The sequence below is a fragment of the Ptychodera flava genome, assembly GCF_041260155.1.
Source record: "Ptychodera flava strain L36383 chromosome 3 unlocalized genomic scaffold, AS_Pfla_20210202 Scaffold_27__1_contigs__length_13241970_pilon, whole genome shotgun sequence".
Classification (NCBI taxonomy): Eukaryota; Metazoa; Hemichordata; class Enteropneusta; family Ptychoderidae; genus Ptychodera; species Ptychodera flava.
In genome coordinates this window covers 7,501,100-7,519,054 of record NW_027248281.1, presented here as the reverse complement: position 1 = coordinate 7,519,054, position 17,955 = coordinate 7,501,100, and the positions used below count along the sequence as shown (strand labels likewise).

At 39.1% G+C, this 17,955-nt stretch overlaps 2 protein-coding genes across 2 annotated transcripts; one reads left to right on the top strand and one right to left on the bottom strand.

Annotated features, from left to right (window-relative positions):
• Positions 1-3,620: 3,620 nt before the first annotated feature.
• On the top strand, positions 3,621-7,220 carry LOC139126212 (uncharacterized). Its single transcript, XM_070692260.1, has 5 exons — positions 3,621-4,178; positions 4,553-4,612; positions 5,022-5,093; positions 5,920-6,252; positions 7,192-7,220. The coding sequence occupies exons 1-5, from the start codon at positions 3,806-3,808 to the stop codon at positions 7,218-7,220; spliced, it is 867 nt and encodes a 288-aa protein (XP_070548361.1). The 5' UTR covers positions 3,621-3,805.
• A 3,216-nt stretch (positions 7,221-10,436) lies between these two features.
• LOC139126323 (uncharacterized) lies at positions 10,437-12,184 on the bottom strand. Its single transcript, XM_070692398.1, has 2 exons — positions 11,900-12,184; positions 10,437-11,345 (listed from the first exon to the last, which is right to left on the bottom strand). Exons 1-2 carry the CDS (start codon positions 12,005-12,007, stop codon positions 10,662-10,664), a joined length of 792 nt encoding a protein of 263 aa, XP_070548499.1. The 5' UTR covers positions 12,008-12,184; the 3' UTR covers positions 10,437-10,661.
• Between the last annotated feature and the right edge of the window lie 5,771 nt (positions 12,185-17,955).

The following is a 17,955-nucleotide window of genomic DNA, read 5'->3' as shown; positions in this document are numbered from 1 at the left end:
TTTTTGTTATTTTGTAAAATATGTAACAATTCGTTGGAGTTCTTTAATATCCACATTTGATTGACCCCACTAGTTTCATAAACTCTGTCACAATACCATAGCAAACCAGATTTAATGGTTGATGAAATGATGGTTGAAAGTTGTGACAAGCGTTTTGTTGTACACTTACAGGAACCAGCTATGAAAAATTGTTTATAGGGATTCTTATGGATCTTAGGAATCCAATATAGATTAGGTAATACCTTGTCATCTTGCGCTAACTCGATGCCAAATTCACTCAAAACTGTTGAATGGTTCTGCAATATTTCATCTTCAGATAAGATTGAAAGAGAGTATATTGTGCTACTCTCATCATCTGAGTTAATCTGAAGTTCGTTCTTTAAACATTGAATGTAATATTGCTTGCAGACAAAAATGATGTTGTTTGATGCTTTGTCTGCAGGCACAACAACATATTTATCGTATAGAGCATCTAAACATTCAGTACAGAAGGGTCATAAAAGGCAGATGTAGTGTTGATTACAGTATGTAAAGCACGAAGATGTGAAATGCGAGATTTTACCTTATCACGGACTGTGCTAAGCCAGTCTGAAAGACATCCAACGTCTTCGTCTTCAAGGGCAGCCCACTTCTTAGCATAAGCCTCAGCAGCATCCATAATTAAGTGAAAGGTAAAGTTCCAGTTTACTTTGGGTGGCTCGTGATATTTTGGGCCAAACTGGAACAGCTGCCGAAGCTTAGGATGTGTAACTAGCTTCATGTCACCTGTTATTATATGACCGTGAGATTTTTAACAAAAAGGAGATGACATAAAATCACAAGTACCATCATGAACATTGTTCCTAATATCAATTTCTTTCAAGACCCTATTAGAATTAAACAATTTCCTACCTATGGTCTTAGAATAGGTATAGGACACTATAGGAGATCCTTGAAATGTAAAATAAGGTGGTACTTTGTCCATAACGTCCTTGTTGTGTAAGATATTGCTGATGTTAATCATGTCGATCCCTTTGTTAACAAACCTCAAGGGGAAAAACAATCTCAAGGGGAAAAACAATCTTTGCTGACTGTTGATGCTTTCTGTCCGAACAGGTTTGAATAGGCAATATTTGCCTATATCCATAATAATGGCGATTAACCGGTATTCGGGAAGCAGAGGGTCGTATACATTCATAACTTCAACAGTCAGGAGAAGAGACCTGAGACCGAATGGTAGTTTGGTGTCAGAGAACATGCAACCACGCCACTGCAATCCAAGCAAGTGATAGTCATGAGGGTCAACTGGAATCCATCTGTAACATCTCCGAATATCACACTTAAAAATATGGCAGCCTGGCCCATGAAGGTTTATAATATCTACTAAATTGTCAATCGATGGATATTTGAGCTTGTATGGAGTGCCCATTAATTTATCAGAAGGAATGCCATCATTGACAGACGTGCCCATTGGAAATGATAGGTCCACGACGGTGCATCGTGAGGCAGTGTCTTTCTTGGGAACAGACGATAATGTTGAAAAGGCCATAGGCGTGGAAAAACAATCTTTCTGGACAGGGCCGGCAAGCGCACCCAACTTACATTCATTGAAAAAGTACTTGTCCGTATGTTCAAAGAACTTGACGGCAGAATGGTGGTTGCGCATCCCTGTACTGGGTAGATGGGAAGCTGTGTAGTTGATAGGCCACCCAAACTCGAGGTAATCCACAGTTCTGATGTCATGGTAGCCTTCGAGATCATTTTGCCAAAAGGGAATGTCGAATGCAGAGGGGACTGCAATACGCTCTGCACAGTAATTAGGCTTGCCTGACATTACTATCTGGTCGTGGATTTTTATCAAGTGTATGGTGTCAAGTGTACTTTCTGGTGGCCATGCAAAATGAGGCTGACATGGAATGGCTGAGTCCAAGGTCATATTAATATGACTTAGGGTATTCGCTGAGCATTTGCTGTACACAGGATATTCAAATACGTGAGATGAGGGTTTTCCATTATTGGTATTGTGTTCGGATACAATTACTACCAAGTCTCTGGCATCAGGTGGGTGTGCAATATTGATGGCAGTGGAAGATGCGCTGTAATTACAATGAAGAAAACAGCTTGATTCCATGTAGCTGCTGCATGATGAAGTTGAGAATTGGCTCTCAATGGGTGGTATGGCTGCACCCCTATTGTCAACCAGGGGACAATGTTATTAGTAATGCGGCAACAGTCGGTTGTGTCAAGCAGGATGTCGCATTGTGGAATAGAGCAATGGGAAATGGAATTCACATCAATACTGTCCATTATAGATATAAGGGAATTGAGCGGGGCCACGATGTTGGTGGGAAATCCAATGACATTGACAGTTGGGTTGGACGGCGAGTTATTGTCATAGACCCTGTCTGTGCTGTGCGTGGTAGATGAATCTTCATGTGCAATAGAATGATGGCGAATTGCTGTAATTTTACCATTTGGCGAAAACCTGAAGGTGTTGTGGTTCTCAAATACGCTTAAAGTAGTGCAATGGTATTGTGTAAGAGTGTCCTTTGATTCTAGTGTAACTGATAGAAGTCCATGGAGGGAGTGGTCTGTGGAGGGTGTTTCAAGCCATTCTTTTGTTGGTTTAGGCTCGTGAGGGCAATCTTTGGCTGGATGAGGTGCCTTTGATTTTCTTATAAACAGACATGGACGTCAAATGTGACACTCTTTAATGCCAGCTTGATTAATATGATCTTTGCTGTGTTTGCACTGCCCTGTCCGATAATCTGCACAAAATCTTGTTTGGCTGGTCGCCTTCTGCACTTTGGTATGTAGACATCTGGCTTTTGGCTCGAGAAAAATCATCCTGCCAATCCTGTGATCCCCGTGTTATACTTTTTAATACCTCTGCATGATACACTCTAATCTCTTCCCATGTATACAGCTCTGCAAGGTGCAATATTTCGATAAGATGCTCTGCTCTTGCATGGCGGTATTGCTTTGGCTCTTTATTGAAGAGTATGAATAATTCTCCTCGTACCAGTGCTGGTAGTACTAACTGTGAGTAGGGCAATTCATCACCAGACACATCCGAAGCTGACATTTTGGTTGTGTACTCGTGCGGCCATGGAACCATGTAAGTGACTTGCTCACTGGCTTTTCTTGCTGATCCTGACTTTGGTTTCTTTTTCTTTGATTTTGCAGTGAATTGATCATATGCTAGTTGCCTACCTGGGGTTGTAGAGCTGTTTGATATGCGGCGAGTGTGTATTTCTGAACATACACCATCGGATAGGGAGCCATCTGTAGTCGAGTAGGAGCAATCTGTGTCGGAGTTTCTGGATTCGGAAGCTTTTGGCTCTTTCTTGACTTATCTTACCTTATTTTTGGTTTCATTTTCTTGCTTTATCTCGTGAAAAGTGATGCTGTTAGTGTTAGCCGTCTTTGACACTAGCTTTTGTGCACGTTTCTTGAGCAATATGTTTTTCGCCAGCTCTGTCTCTAGTTCAAGTTCCGGTTGTATTTGCTCATTTTCGGCCTTAACAGCTTTTAAGAGGGCCAATTTATCACTGGAGGGAGTTGATGCAGCTTGCTTCCATGCGTCAATGACTTTGCGAGTCTCAGGTAAACCTTTAGTTGTTGAATCCAGCACAGTCCCTCCACAAAACGGTCAAGAAACGCTAAGCTTTTTTTTGTTGTAGTGCGTGTTTCGCCAAATACGAATGTTTATTTTCCCGATTAGGATTATCACCGTTCTACTAACAGTTACGTTTACACATCGTCCGAAATTAGCATATGTAATGACGTCATTTCTCCCAGAATACTTTGTGTTTTCCTTCTACGCATGCTCAATGACACAGTCACTGAAAATTTCCACCGTGTTTATAAACAACGTCGTCCCCGTGTGAAGGACTTCAGCGACCCGTTCAGCGATCACCCCGGTAGAGTTAGTTGTTTTGGGGCGATGTCAAACTCAAACGATGTTGATTTTCTCGATTTTGATGATTCTGACATTGATTGGGATTCAATCATGGAGGAAGGTGGCATGGAACCCGAGAAGAGATCGGCGCAAGCAGTACAACAAGTACCCTCACAAACGAGCACTATCAAGCCAGCTGCTCATAGCTACGCGTGTTCCCTCTGTTCGAAGAAATATAAAAGTGTCAGTGGTTTTAGAGGTCACATGAAGAATGTGCACGAGATGCGAAACGTGAAAGGTAATTTCATATTTTATGTAATGTCTTTCTCGTTGTGGCTTCATGCGTTTTAGAGCAGTTGTACATCTGGCGCCTTGAGCAGTCCACTATAGTATGAGTGATCGTCGATTCTGTCATGTCGAGCATCGAGATTCAAGTTCAACAAAAAATAGATTCGTAACATTGAGAATTTCTCTGTACGTTTTTTAAAGCAAACTTCGGAGTATGTTTTTAAGTCCATTTCAAAAGGCGATTTCAGTTAAAAAGTAGGATACAAAACGGACTGTGCCAAGGTCACACCGGATGTGTGTCAGCTGTCGACTGTTGCCTTATCACAGTGCCATTGTCAATGAATTCTGTGAATGGCAACAACTAAAATACATGTTTTGTTTCAGTTTCTCAATACAGGCAGCCGTTGGAAGAAGACTGTTCTTCATCAGGAAGCATTTCAAAACGTGGGTATTTCCCTGTGTTGTGAACAGATTCATTTCTGCTTTAAAACTTAATCTTTGCATAAACGTTTAACTTTTTATGACATGAGATTTATTACAAAACCCTTAAGGTGACACATCTGCTTTTACAAAACTATCAAGATGACATGTAATAATTGACAATCATTACTTTGTTCTTTGCATAAACTCTTCATGAAATTTTTTAGAAACATTACAAAATCTCTCTCTTCTCCTGTGCAAATAGTGTGTGACATTCATTCATTTTTCCATGTTTTGCTTTCTATTTTTGCCCGAGAAAGCTGAGCATGAAATCACGAGTGTGATTTTTGTTTTGAGGAGATTCATTCAATTTATGACAAGGTGGCCACATGTAGTTATTTACAATTCTTACTTTATTCTGTCAACTTTTCAGACACTCCAGGGGATGGTCAAACAGTTTCCAGTGACCAGATTACTGCAGTTTCACATAAAAGAAAGCAACCAGGTGGGTTTTTAAACTTACTTCACCTCCATCGTTCATTTTTTTCAAGAACATGTAGACACAGTCACTCCACAAGACACAGTCACTCCACAAAAGTGACTGTGATGTTGATAACAATAATGCTGAACATGTGTAATGTAATCTTCAACTTGAGTAAAGTGTGGAGTTTCACTTTATAACTGTTGTCAAATTGATGCAACATTGAAATGAATGAAATATGATACTGATATAAAGCTCTCTCCTTTCAAAAGAGCACGTCATCAATGGACCAACAGAATCCACCACATTTTAACAGCTGATTATTTTCACAGTTGAGTAACAAACAGATGGTCCCAAACAGCCATTTTCTCAGAATTCTCACAGGTGATAATTGAACCAGTCACTTTTGTAGGACTGTGATTGAACAGATGGGCTCAGAATATTTTTTCTTTTCTTTAAAATGTTATCACTATTTAAATAGTGTAATCAGTGTATAACTAAAACCAGGGAGTTTAAAAAAAAGTAAGGCCCACACATTCTTGCAGATAATATTCATATGTTGAATTTAATGTATTTTAGGTTAATTTTACCAAATCAGGCGATTTCAGACCCCAAAACAAAAATTCACTTTTGATGGTAGAAAGAAAAATTCAATTTCGATGGTAGAAAGAAATAGAACTCATAGAAAAGGCTTTCTAGTAGTATACATGTCTTTGGTTTCAATGTACTATTTGTGAAGTCTTTGTGTAAAATTATGTTGTCACAAACCTATCATGCCACCTTGAGCAGTCACTCCATACAAGAAAACTACAGAAATAGTCACTGACAGCAAATATTTTATTCTTTATAGGCTCTTTCACCCGTCACATGAAGTACAGCAATCTAGAGGAGAAAATGCTAACGTATGTAACCAATGCATGTGAAGGGGTTGGACAAGACCCCAACCTGGCTTTTGAAGGCAGTGTCTTTGGTAATGAAATTGCAGCAATAGGGAAGTTGATTGCAGCAAAATTGAAGGGTGACAAATTTATGGACAACTGCATTATGGAACTGCTGTGTCAGCAACTATGGAAGACGGCGACTGCTGGGGAAAGCATGAAACTATTTTCCAGCCATATGGAAGAGGTGTGGCACACATTTTTCAACTTCTGGGTGGATGAAGACATCACACAGCAACTTTCAAGTACTTCAAGACATTCATCGATGGGAAATATGATGAAAAATGCATATTTCTCTTTACCAGAATGTTTTTATTCAAACTTATGGCCATTGTTAAGACCGGACTTTGTGCATTTGACGGGTCCCAAACAACACATACGAAAGGCACGCATCTGACAGATGAAGAGAAGAAAGCACTCCGTTATTTTGCGGGTTACATCCCATACAAGTTGAAGCGTCGCTTGAAAAAGAAAACCACTGACTGTGATTACATTTCAGTACTGCAGGAAGAAGAGTCTTGTGGCAGTAGTGAAGATATGTCAAAGTCTAAGGAATGGTTGAATAAACAGGACCGCGGTGGACTTTTCCATGTCACTGATTTGGCTTTTACTTTTTTCGTAGAAGTTGAACTAATATGCAAACACCATCTCAATACTGACAACATTAGTCGTTCATCCCAGTACAAGAACATTTGTCAACCGGTAATCGATGACGTTCTCTCAGACACAAAAGTAAATTCACTATGGTCTATTGCTAGAAATGCTGAAAGTGATGATGTATCAGCTACACTTGTCACAATGCTGGTACACCTTTATGTGCAAGTTCGGTGCTTTTCTTTTAGTAGGAGCATTGTTGAGGTGTTTAAGTCAAAGAAAAAGATGCATATCAAGGGTTCTAAAGGATTGAGACAATCTTTGAAGTAGTCTCAATGCAACCTAGTTGAGTGATTGTCTGAGATGATTAGTGTGATTCATTTCTGCCAAGCAATCTATGTACACAGTCATATTCAGATAGGAAATTTCTTCTGGAATAACTAATTGTATGCTTAAGTGTATCTCAAATGGTTTCTCTGCTTGATGGAAAAATAAAATGCTCAGAGGGGATATTTACAACTCATTGCGACATAACATTTACAAGTAATTTTCTGCAGCTCTTACAACTCATTGCAACATTACATTTACAGGTAATTTTCTGCAGTTCCTACAGCTATAGTAAAGACAGCTTTACTACCATTTTCAACAAGCATCATTTACACTACATGAATGTACATATTTGTAAGTTATTTCAGTTTGTTTGTAAGTTATTTCAATGTTTTCAATAAATTACTATGATTTGAACTGTTGAAATGAAACATTCTGTCTATTCCTTTCTTTGGATATGTGGTCTTTCATTGATTACTTGTTCTCGGTCTCTTTGGTAGTGGTGTGTTGTCAATCACTTCCTCTCTCTGCCGCCTATAACGTCCAGTATTGCCAGTGATGCTCTGCAGATGATGTGATCGTTGTAACCGTATTGCATTTTCCTGGTACCCAAATGCCTGAACTGTGGGGTCATTATTGGCTCCGCCACGATGTCTGTGCTTACTGAAGTGGGCTTCCAATGGATCCTGGCAGAGTTTCTCACTCAGCACATACTCAACTCCATGCCTTAGTAGATATTTCGTTATTTCAACAAAGGAATTTACTGCAAGAGAGAGAGAGAGAATGTAAAAAATTCAATAATGAGCCAAGTGTCAACCACCATTTCTCTTCTGTTGTCTGCAAAATATAGTGACTCAAATTTCCTGTTGAAGGTTGCCACAGACACTGCAATTCTGTAAAAGTGTGAGAATTTATACAGGAAGACATCCATTTGTGTACTTGACTCATAGTATATTGTGTTTGTAACTGACTGGGCTATTTTATAATGAGTTTTGAAATACCAATTGATCTGCTTGTCAACACAGTGTATGTAATAATGGTCTTTTCAGTGGAGTAACAATTGCAAAGTATGGAATTGCTGTTCACAACACAAGTCTTGTAAGACATGTCAATTGTAAGAAAATTACACATGCTAAATATTGTTGGCAAGCTGAATGATTGGTATTCCAATATGATTTAAGGTGTGGAACAGCAGCCTAGTCAGTATAAATGTGCATATCAAACTAAATGTTTGAAGTTATAGAAGCTGTACATACCTGTCATCCTTAAACCTTCCAAAGTTTGCCAACTGAGCATCATTCGATCTCTCTGTGATTTGGTGTATTCTCCCGGCCTTGTCCTAACAGCTGCTTCCCAATTCGCAAAATAACCTAAAAAGTCATTTTGCAACCACTGTAATTAAAAAAGGGGGAGAGTTTGTTAGATGAAGGAACCAACAAAAAGTGATAATTTATCACACTGTCATTTACGCTAAAAACTAAACACACTACCAGAAAAGACCACTCCAATTTTAGACAAACTGAAGACAATGACTGTTGCTGTCCAGTAACAAAATCAACTTTCTTCTTATGACTTCTGTTGTGAATTGTACATGGTACAGTCAAACTTGAGAACAGTGAACCACGGTACACTAAATTTAACCATGATACATGGAGGTGGCCTTACAATTTCTATCAGGGTTGGTGTGACATTACTTATCGGATCAGCAAAACCAGAGGGGATCAGTGCACCAATAGACATCACAATTCTTTTACATCTTTCTAATGAAAACTTATATTCATAACTCACTTCAAGTCTTGGATCATTCACATCAGTGTAGGGTGCAAGGTTTGGCTTCCGTTTCTGCTCGTAATGTTCTCCCCTGTTCTGCACATTCAAGCAATCAAAAAATTTGTCCATATACCGAACAAATTTGGCAGTTTCTGTGGCTTCAGGGGGACCAAAGGCTTCAATAGCATTTGCCACAGTTTCACTCAAAACCTGCAATTTAATAGAAGTAGAAATGTTACCAACAGCATGATGCAGATCTGTTTTACTGCCTTCCTGTTTCCACTATTGAGTCCATTGTCCAACATTGTACTGTGAAATACAACTGAGTTCATAAGTCACTATTTATGATGTTGTACAGTCACTCCACATTTTTGTGGAGTGACTGTGTGTTGCATTACAAATATTTCACATGGTAAGTAGTAAGTTCTGTTCCTATCAATTTTCCATACGTAACAGCACATCAACATGAAACATACCTGTGCAGCTAGGTTTACTCTCATAACTGAGAATGAAGTCAGGCTGATATGTTCGTATCCAAGTTTATGGAGTAAATGTATATCCCTGGCTCTGTCTTCCACCACCAAGTTAGTCAAATGTCTCCACAGGATCGGGTTACCATTCTAGTACAGAAACAAAAAAAAAAAAATACATTAGTTGAAAATACAATCAGTAAACAGCGTAATGATCAATAAAAACACCAAACAAATTAAAGTCATGAAATTGGTTAATACCAAGGATGTAAATGAATGTACACTAGGTACACATAAGCCAACATACACACAAAAACATTACAAGCACATATATTTTGTATGCATTGTACTGCAACCAACTGTTGGAAAAGTATGGTTGGATTTGTATGCTCCACAGATTCTTTTCCTAACTAATATAATTGTTTTCTATTTGAATCCATTGCTGTTTTAAGAGAGTATAAGGATCCTGATTTTTTTTACAATGTATCAGCAAACTGTACAACAAAGATAATAAATCTTACCAATAAACTTCTTGTTTGCCTATGTGCTTCAGAGTGTGCCCAGCAGTTTCTGGCTGTTTTAACTATGCGGGGAACGTCAGAGATGAAATAAATAAATCTCTCGTCTGCGCTGGCTGCATTTTGGTCTTGAACATTAGGGTGTCTCTTGGTGCTCCATATACCCTGTGCATTCTGTAGAATTTGCGATTCCATGATGCACCATCGCTAGTTGATGCTAGGACCTTCAAACCGCATGACATCTCAAGATAGGCAATTGCACTCCAAATGATGGGGAAAAGGTGGTCTGATCTGCATCCATCAGTAGGAAAGTAGCATAAACTGCTCTCCAGTTTAAAAGCTAACCCTCTCACCATAAGAACAAGTATATGACTGGCAATGTCTGACGTTGTGTCATCAGTTTCGTTGCATCGCCTTTCAAGCTTTACAAGTTCTTCATTGATATCACCCAGGTTTATAAAACCAATAAGCTGCCCTGTATACTTATCATAAACCAGATCACGTTTTATTTTTATCTCTCATGCAGGAGGACTACATATCGCCTATCATCTGGAACACCTTGAGCATTTATTTCAGCAGTAATCTCTTTCATAACTGCATGGGTTATACCTGGTTGTGGCTTGATGTAGTTGGAATAATCGCAAAGTGTTCTCTGGCTGGGAAGTTTGATGAATCCAGATTCTCTCAGGGCATCATAGCCAGCAGAGGATTTAAATTTTAGAAACAAGCACCAACGTAATGATTGTGGGGTGCCAGCGCATTTGTCTTGGATTGTCAGCACATCTCGCATATTTTAGTTGTTCTTCCCAGAACAATCTCTGGAAGCTGTCCTCGCCGTATCTTTTTGTCACTTCTTCTGCATTGTCTTCCATAAGATATTGTATGTCTCGTTCCAATTCTTTGTCAACCTTAATCCCATCTTCCACAATTGCACGTCTTGCCATCCTAGAGAGTGAGAGTTTAGTGGAAACCAACTCATTGTGTAAGTTTTTTGGCCCTCTGTTGTAGTTGCTGGTTGGTGAGGTATCTGAGATTGGTCCTGCTGCTTGAGTGTGTTTTATTTTCATCTCCAAGATTGTCACTTTTTCGTCTGGATACGAGTGATCGCAGATTGTTCCGGTACTTGCAGCATTCAGTACATCTGTTTTTGTCTGTGATCAGGGAACACTTGCTTGTCCGGACTGTGTGGTGATATGAAGTTCCGTCAAGTGATGTAGCATTGAAGTCACCCTCAAGATATGCAGAAACTTCTTTTTCACCAGCGAATGATATTGCTTTGACAATTTCTCCACCCTTGCTTTGCAGTAACTCTACAAACATTTGTTCAGGATTTCCACAGCATATGTTGCAATCACTTATTAAAGCCAACAGTTTCTCCAGCATTTCAAAGGAATCAATCACTGTTGAAGTATCATTAAAAGCTGGATGTGTGTTTGGAATGTCATGTCCGTGTATCTTGACCTTCCAATGCAAATCATCACTGATTGTCACAGTTCTTGATACTTTCATGTCTTCATCTGTACACTCAAGTTGGCTTATCATAAGCCTAGCTGGTGATGTACGGGGAGTCCAGCCTGAAGGCAGCTTTACTTGGCTTATATTCTGTTGCAGGTGGGCAAATGTGAAGTCTCCGTCATCAGCAATAGCCACATCAGTAACCTTTTTATGCAATACACGAAAAAAAAATATTTTCAGTACTTGATTGAAACGTATTATGATTTCAAAAAACCTGCGTGATATTTTTTCTGAGAAATACAGTTTGCAAAAGTTCTGCAAAAGTTCTGCACTTAGACTTGGTTGCTGTTGGCTGACAAAATTGAAAAATAAAATGACAATTGAAAAAATTGCATATCATTCAAAATACAATGAAAGTCACTTTAGCTATAAGCTGGATACAAAGAATCAAACCACTATTAATTTATTTTAGCTGAACAGAAGAATTAAACAATTCCCTTTAATGTCAATTTTCATGAAATCAAGAAGTTCACTGGAATTTTATTACAGAATAGAGAGGAATCAGTGAATATAGTAAAAAATTACGAACTAAAAATATATATATTTGATGCGGGTTGTGTGAATGACATAATGACAAAAAACACAAAGAAGGGTTCAATTATTACCAAAGAATTGTATATCTACATGTATTTTCTTTATGTATCTGTAATATATCTTTTCAAATTTGTCCATGTATATATACTTCTGTATAACCTTACCTGATTGCTGTCACTTCTTTCACTACAGACATTTAAAGCCGTATGACCTTGACGCTGCTTTTGCTTTTCTTTGGCCAAATTTTCACGATACCCCTTGGTCGAAACCATTTATTCATGCGGTATGGCATAATGAATCAGCGTATTGTACCAACACCTGTAAGTCATTAATACATAAAAATGATCAGTAAAATGTGAGATCAAAACAAAAAACACAAAAAGTATTTTTCCTATCTCGCCATGTTACAGAAATTGTCAATAAAGGGCATAATGAAATGAAATTGAACCCCTTCAAATGCCATCTACTCTCATAGACTGTCACAGAAAGTTATAAATTATTACAGACATGACGGTAACAGCTCTCTGTAATAGTTTTTTTTTCCTTTTCCACGAGGGCTGCATTCAATTAAATATCCAGAGAAATCGTTCTGTATCCGCCGTTCTCACACTTGGAAGGGTATCCCCTGACGTGACTCTTTACCGTTTACAATCAGCTGTAGGGTTTCACTCAGAGCTGACATTCAAAGGTCAAAGGTCGGAGATCGTGTTGAAATCAAAACAAAAAGTTTCGGCGTAAAAAATCTCAAATAAATGAGAAAATATAAGAAAACCAATGAAATTGCAAGTTTTTACAATATCAACCTTGCAAGTGACGCAAAGAATGCGACTTAAAGCGGCTAGAAAGATGGAAAAAAGGATTCGGTAAGATAGGTCCCAACGTAACGTCACGCCACATAAAATGCCGCTACTCGCCGTCAATCTGAATTTATTCACCGGTACGGTCATCACACAAATCCAGCGATTTTCCTGGTATACACGCGACTGGTGTCATATCTAACATTGCTTTAGATTTTTCAACACATTGCAACTATTTTACTATGATCATGTCGATGACAGAACAAAAAAACAATGCACAATTTCGATCTAATTTTCCAATACAGCGGAAGAACGCTCCACATTTACGACGCCATTTTGTTTGCGATCAAAAATTCTGACTCAGTAAAAAGAGGTCGATCTGCTGTCGATTTTGAAACCAAAACACGTAAATAAGCAAAGTCACATTTTTTTCAGCTCTCTATCTTGCAATAAATGTTATTGTCTCAGAACAGCTCAGGTAAAAATGTCTGATTTGGGGGTCGGTAAAAATCGAGACGCACCCGAAATAAAAGAAAGACAACACAACGGCGAGGCATGAGATGACTCCCGTGAGAAAAAACACTGTTTTCACTAAAATGAATAAGGTAATTGATGAAAAACCGGTGTACTCACCTTCTATCAGAAACACAGAATTGTCCTAGTGTACAAAAGATTCGACAAACTTGCGGATGGGATGACGAAAATCAATAAAATTGCCAGCGTAATGGAGCGAGGGAGCTCACGAACTAGGGGGACGCTAACTGCTGTGACGTCATCGACTCCCAAGCGTTCCCGAAACTCGGATTATGCTAACGGAACCGGTGATTGACACCTTTTAACAACAGCGTTTCTTGACCGTTTTGTGGAGGGACCGTGGTTGAGGTGGTGACTTAGTTTTTGGGCTGTTGATGTCCTCTCTGCTAGTAAAATTTGTGGCGCTCTGCAGACGATCCAAGTAGGTTGAACTGCAATGCTTGCCAAGGCCATGCTGTCGTATTTAAATTGAAATGGGTTGTGTTCATTGAGAGCGCAACTGTTACCCGAAGGACCTTCGTGGATGTGTATGTAGTGGAACTCTACAAAAACTACAGGAACGTTGCTGGCGCCGATTCATAACTTTTGTATCAGGGAAACAAGGCAGCATAAAGTTGTAAAAATTGTTCACATAACTGCCGCGCAAACGTAGCGGAAAACATAACGCTAGGAAGCATGGGTAATATATGCCACCAAAAGCACTACAGAGGGCGCTATGCAAAGACGTCATGCAATTCCACAAATTAACCAAATTTACAACAATATCTGTCTAAAATTTTACAAGGTGAATCTATTTCCTTCTATTCCCAGGTTAAGGAGTGGCCTTTCTTTCAGGGTAATGGAGAAGAACTTAATTAACTTATTGTCATCTCCTGGAGCCTTTCCTTTGATAACTGTGGGTCCCCTCCCAGCACATCTCTTAAAACTTTTTCCCGCTAAAACGTCCCTTTTATTTCGACACTACATATTGTTTACTTCTTCCGTCGTATGTTAGCTGCAATCTCTTGTAGTACAGCACTTCATTTTTAACCTTTGCATCAAGCCTCAAGTGTACTTCACCTACTTAGTTGATGCCCATTTGCTTAAGTGTAAGCATCAACTGCCTGTTGTCCGAGATATACTCGCTGTCTTGTCAGTCTGTGTACCACAGGAGTAGACTCAGCGTCAGCAACCACAGTCCCCCAAAAGCAGTCTCCTCCAAAATCTCTTCCGGATCATAATGATACACCTCAATCCACAGTCCTGATAACTTAGCATTTTCGTCGGCCATTTTATCATAAATATTAAAGTTCCAATAGCTGTATCTTATAGCATTTTTATGATTTTACTTCAAAACTAAATTAAGTTCGTGGGAATGTACTCATTGAGGGTTATTTACAAATGTATATTAAACTGTCCACTGGGACTGCATGTGCAATTTTGAGCAAGATAAGTAATAAACGTTTGCCAAAATATAAAATGGCGCCCTCATGCAAATAAAGTGGTCAAAGTCTAGGTTCTTTACTCTTATCCTCCAGCCATGAACCCTTAGCGTTTCACCTTTTTCCGTCTACTACCTTATGAGCTGCTTACGAGTTATATGATCGGAACAATAAGCTCCCAGATCGGCTGATCAAATTAATGATAGGGATTAGCAAGGGTAATTAACAAATATGGAATGTTTTCTTTGAAATAGTAAACATAGATAGCTAGGGTTAAGAAATAGGCACATACTAGACACAGGTGAGGCCTTGTATAATGAAAAAAATGAAAAAAATGAAAAAAAATTATTAATTATATTCGTAACTTCTAGATGAATATTGATTGCCATACCCTGTGGCAATACAATAATACCAGACAGTCACTTGTCCTGTTCCTGGCCACTGTTCTGCAGCATGGCCATCAGACTTCTTTAATGGACCTATCTGATATCACTGAGGTCGAAACCAGGCAAACTATTTGAGACTCATACCATTCCACATTCAGCTGCAGCTGCACAGCCAAAACCATTGTGCCTTACAATATCCCAACAGAGCTGCTGGAGCTTCTGGGTGCCCCAGTGGACGATGTGCAACAAGAACTCCTACCAGATGCGCCTTTTCTTATATTATATTGCTACAGCGAGTAGTTGTTCCAGTTGCATTATCTTCGAATATTCCTGCCAAAACCTCGCCCAGATCTCACGCAAATACCCCCACATCTGAAATTGACTCCAAACAAATCAATATAATAAAATTAGGCAATGAGCCAAAGCACATAAAAAACAGTGGCACCTGGTATTGTAGTTAAAGCGCCTAGGGTGCTGTTGGTCTGTTTTGTAATACAGAGGAAATGGTGATTGGGTTGAAAAAAAAAGATGAAGTCCCAATCCAACTCGTGATAGGTAGGAATGAAGTGATGGAGGAACTGGTCTTCATTACTGACGGGACACTTCTCATCAATTGTATCAAGCTGAACACCGAAAATGAGTTTGAAAAACTACGGCAGACATTTTGCTCAATACAACAAAGAGAGCCCAGATAGGAGTTGCCATCAGAAAAATTTATGAACATCTTTGTGTCGCCCTCTATAGCACTGACACTGAACACATTGAGGTAGGATTCTACCAAGAAATAAAGAAGGTCGATATCAGCATGATTACCTTCAAATGACTCATCCGGCAGGACGTGAAATACACCCTACAATTACTGAATCATGATGTAGTCAGAGATATCTGTTTCCATATTAAAAAGTAGCTTGCATGCAAACATCTGTGAATCCACAGAATTTAGCTCTCTCAGAAATTAACTACGTCAAGGGCGTTGAGAGGATAAAGGGAAAAATAACCATGAAAATGCCTATACTCTCGCTTATAAAGATGATATTGGGGTATTGGCTTGAGTGTGGAGATGTCTAGCTTGGTGCAGACATAAAATACTGGGATGTCCTTTTCCTAGTAGGTACAACGATAATGAATGATATACCATTCATTATTTTGTGTATTCTGAGTGGCTTGGAAAGCAAAACGTATGACGTCTATTTTCTTTGACAATCAAAATAAGCTTCAACAGTCCTCGCCTAGAGCAAGTAGGCCAAGCTCTTCCATCAATGGTGTGTCCGCATAAAGCTCTTTCAGCGTCCTGCTGGCTAAGGGATGATAGCACTGTTTTAGTCATAAAAATCGATAATAACAGCAATGCCCAAATAGTCCTACGACCCATCCCACTTAATTTATTTCATACTGAACATGCTCATTAGATACCATGACTCGGTCCCGAATAGAATATGGTCTTGTGAAAAGTCTCTCACATGAATAGGTATCAGCATGGAGACTCCATCTACGAATATACAGAATTTAGCTCTCTCAGACATAAAAAATATCAAGGGCGTGGAGACAGCAAAGACACAAAAGAACCATGGGAACGCCTTAAACCTTGTTTATCAAGACAAGTCTTGGTAACATTGGACTTCAGGCCCGTGGTGCCTCAGAAACCTGGCACAGGCATAAAATACTTGGATTTTATGGTTCCAGAAAGCATGACAATACAGGACTGTGGGAAAGCAAAATGATTCACTGTGCAAAATGTTTGATATGCGTCCAGTATATTGACGTATATTGACGTATATGGAGCACAATATCAATTGCATACGTAAGATATACCTTTGCATATATGGATCATTCCAATACGTTGATATGTGTAGCGTATATCTATGCAGATCATGAGTATACAGATCTTTGCAATCGAAGTGTACACTGTTACAGTAGTTTTGCATTTCTTTAGTATACGTACGTGTATACTATAGTATTTGATACATGTACAGAATCAGTATATGTGTATATATCATTGTATATAAAGCATTTTGCAAAGTGTATGGCGTCTATTTTGTTTTCTATAAAGAAGCAAGTTACGTACGAAAAGATATAGCTTAAGAAACGTTTCTTCCCTCAGGGCGTGTGTCTTTGAATCCAATCAAAGCTCTATTAGCACCCCTTCAGAACTAGGGAAAATTCATCACGATTATCCTGCAGGTGACAAATAGCAATTCCAAGCTAGTCTTGCCAGCCATCCCTCCTGGGCTTTGTTTGGTACAAAACATATCCGTAGAATTTGGGCATGTGACAAGTCTTTGAAATGGGAATGTCGTCCCTCAATTTGCATGACTGACCTAAGAAATTGAGTTTTCTGTCTCCGTATATAGACGCCTACAGATCAATACACTCTTCACCTATATGTAGGGCTTCCTAATGCTAGGGGTTTCCAGGAGAGGTGATTTGTAGGACACACAGAGATGCCAGTGGATATCTTTCCCTTATCTGTTGCAGAAGGATTCGCTCTTGCCAATCTCAAGGCGCATCTGGGTTTCATCGCTAGCTGGTAAGCAGTAGAGGTAGTCATCATTTCAGCAGGCCTTCTTGCGGGAAGGCCATGCATATGTCCTCAAGGATCATGCATGGCCACGCCTTTTGTCGCCTAATAAGAACACAAAATTGAAGAGCTAAGGCTCTGCAGCGAGACAATCTGCAGCACGACACAAAGGCCTCGTAGCTACTGTCCCTCCCTTACGGAAAATGAGATCTAACATCTAGTCCACATTAGATCTACAGTAGACTTTATTTTAATTGGCCTGTAGATGAACTGCTTCATCTACTTTTGTGCATACAAATGAGGTCATAGTTCAGAGAGTAGATGAAATGTAGACAAAATGTGGATGAAAAATTAGACGAAATTTAGATCTAAGGTAGATAAATGTAGACAAGATGTAGATCTATTGCTTTGTCTACTTTTGTGCATATTAATCATCAGGTCATAGTTTAGAGAGTAGATAAAATGTAGATGAAAGGCAGACAAGATGTAGATGGAATAAATTACGTATAAGATGTAGCTTAGACAAAGAACAAGAAATTAGTGAGGCATGGAGATCTTGCAAAA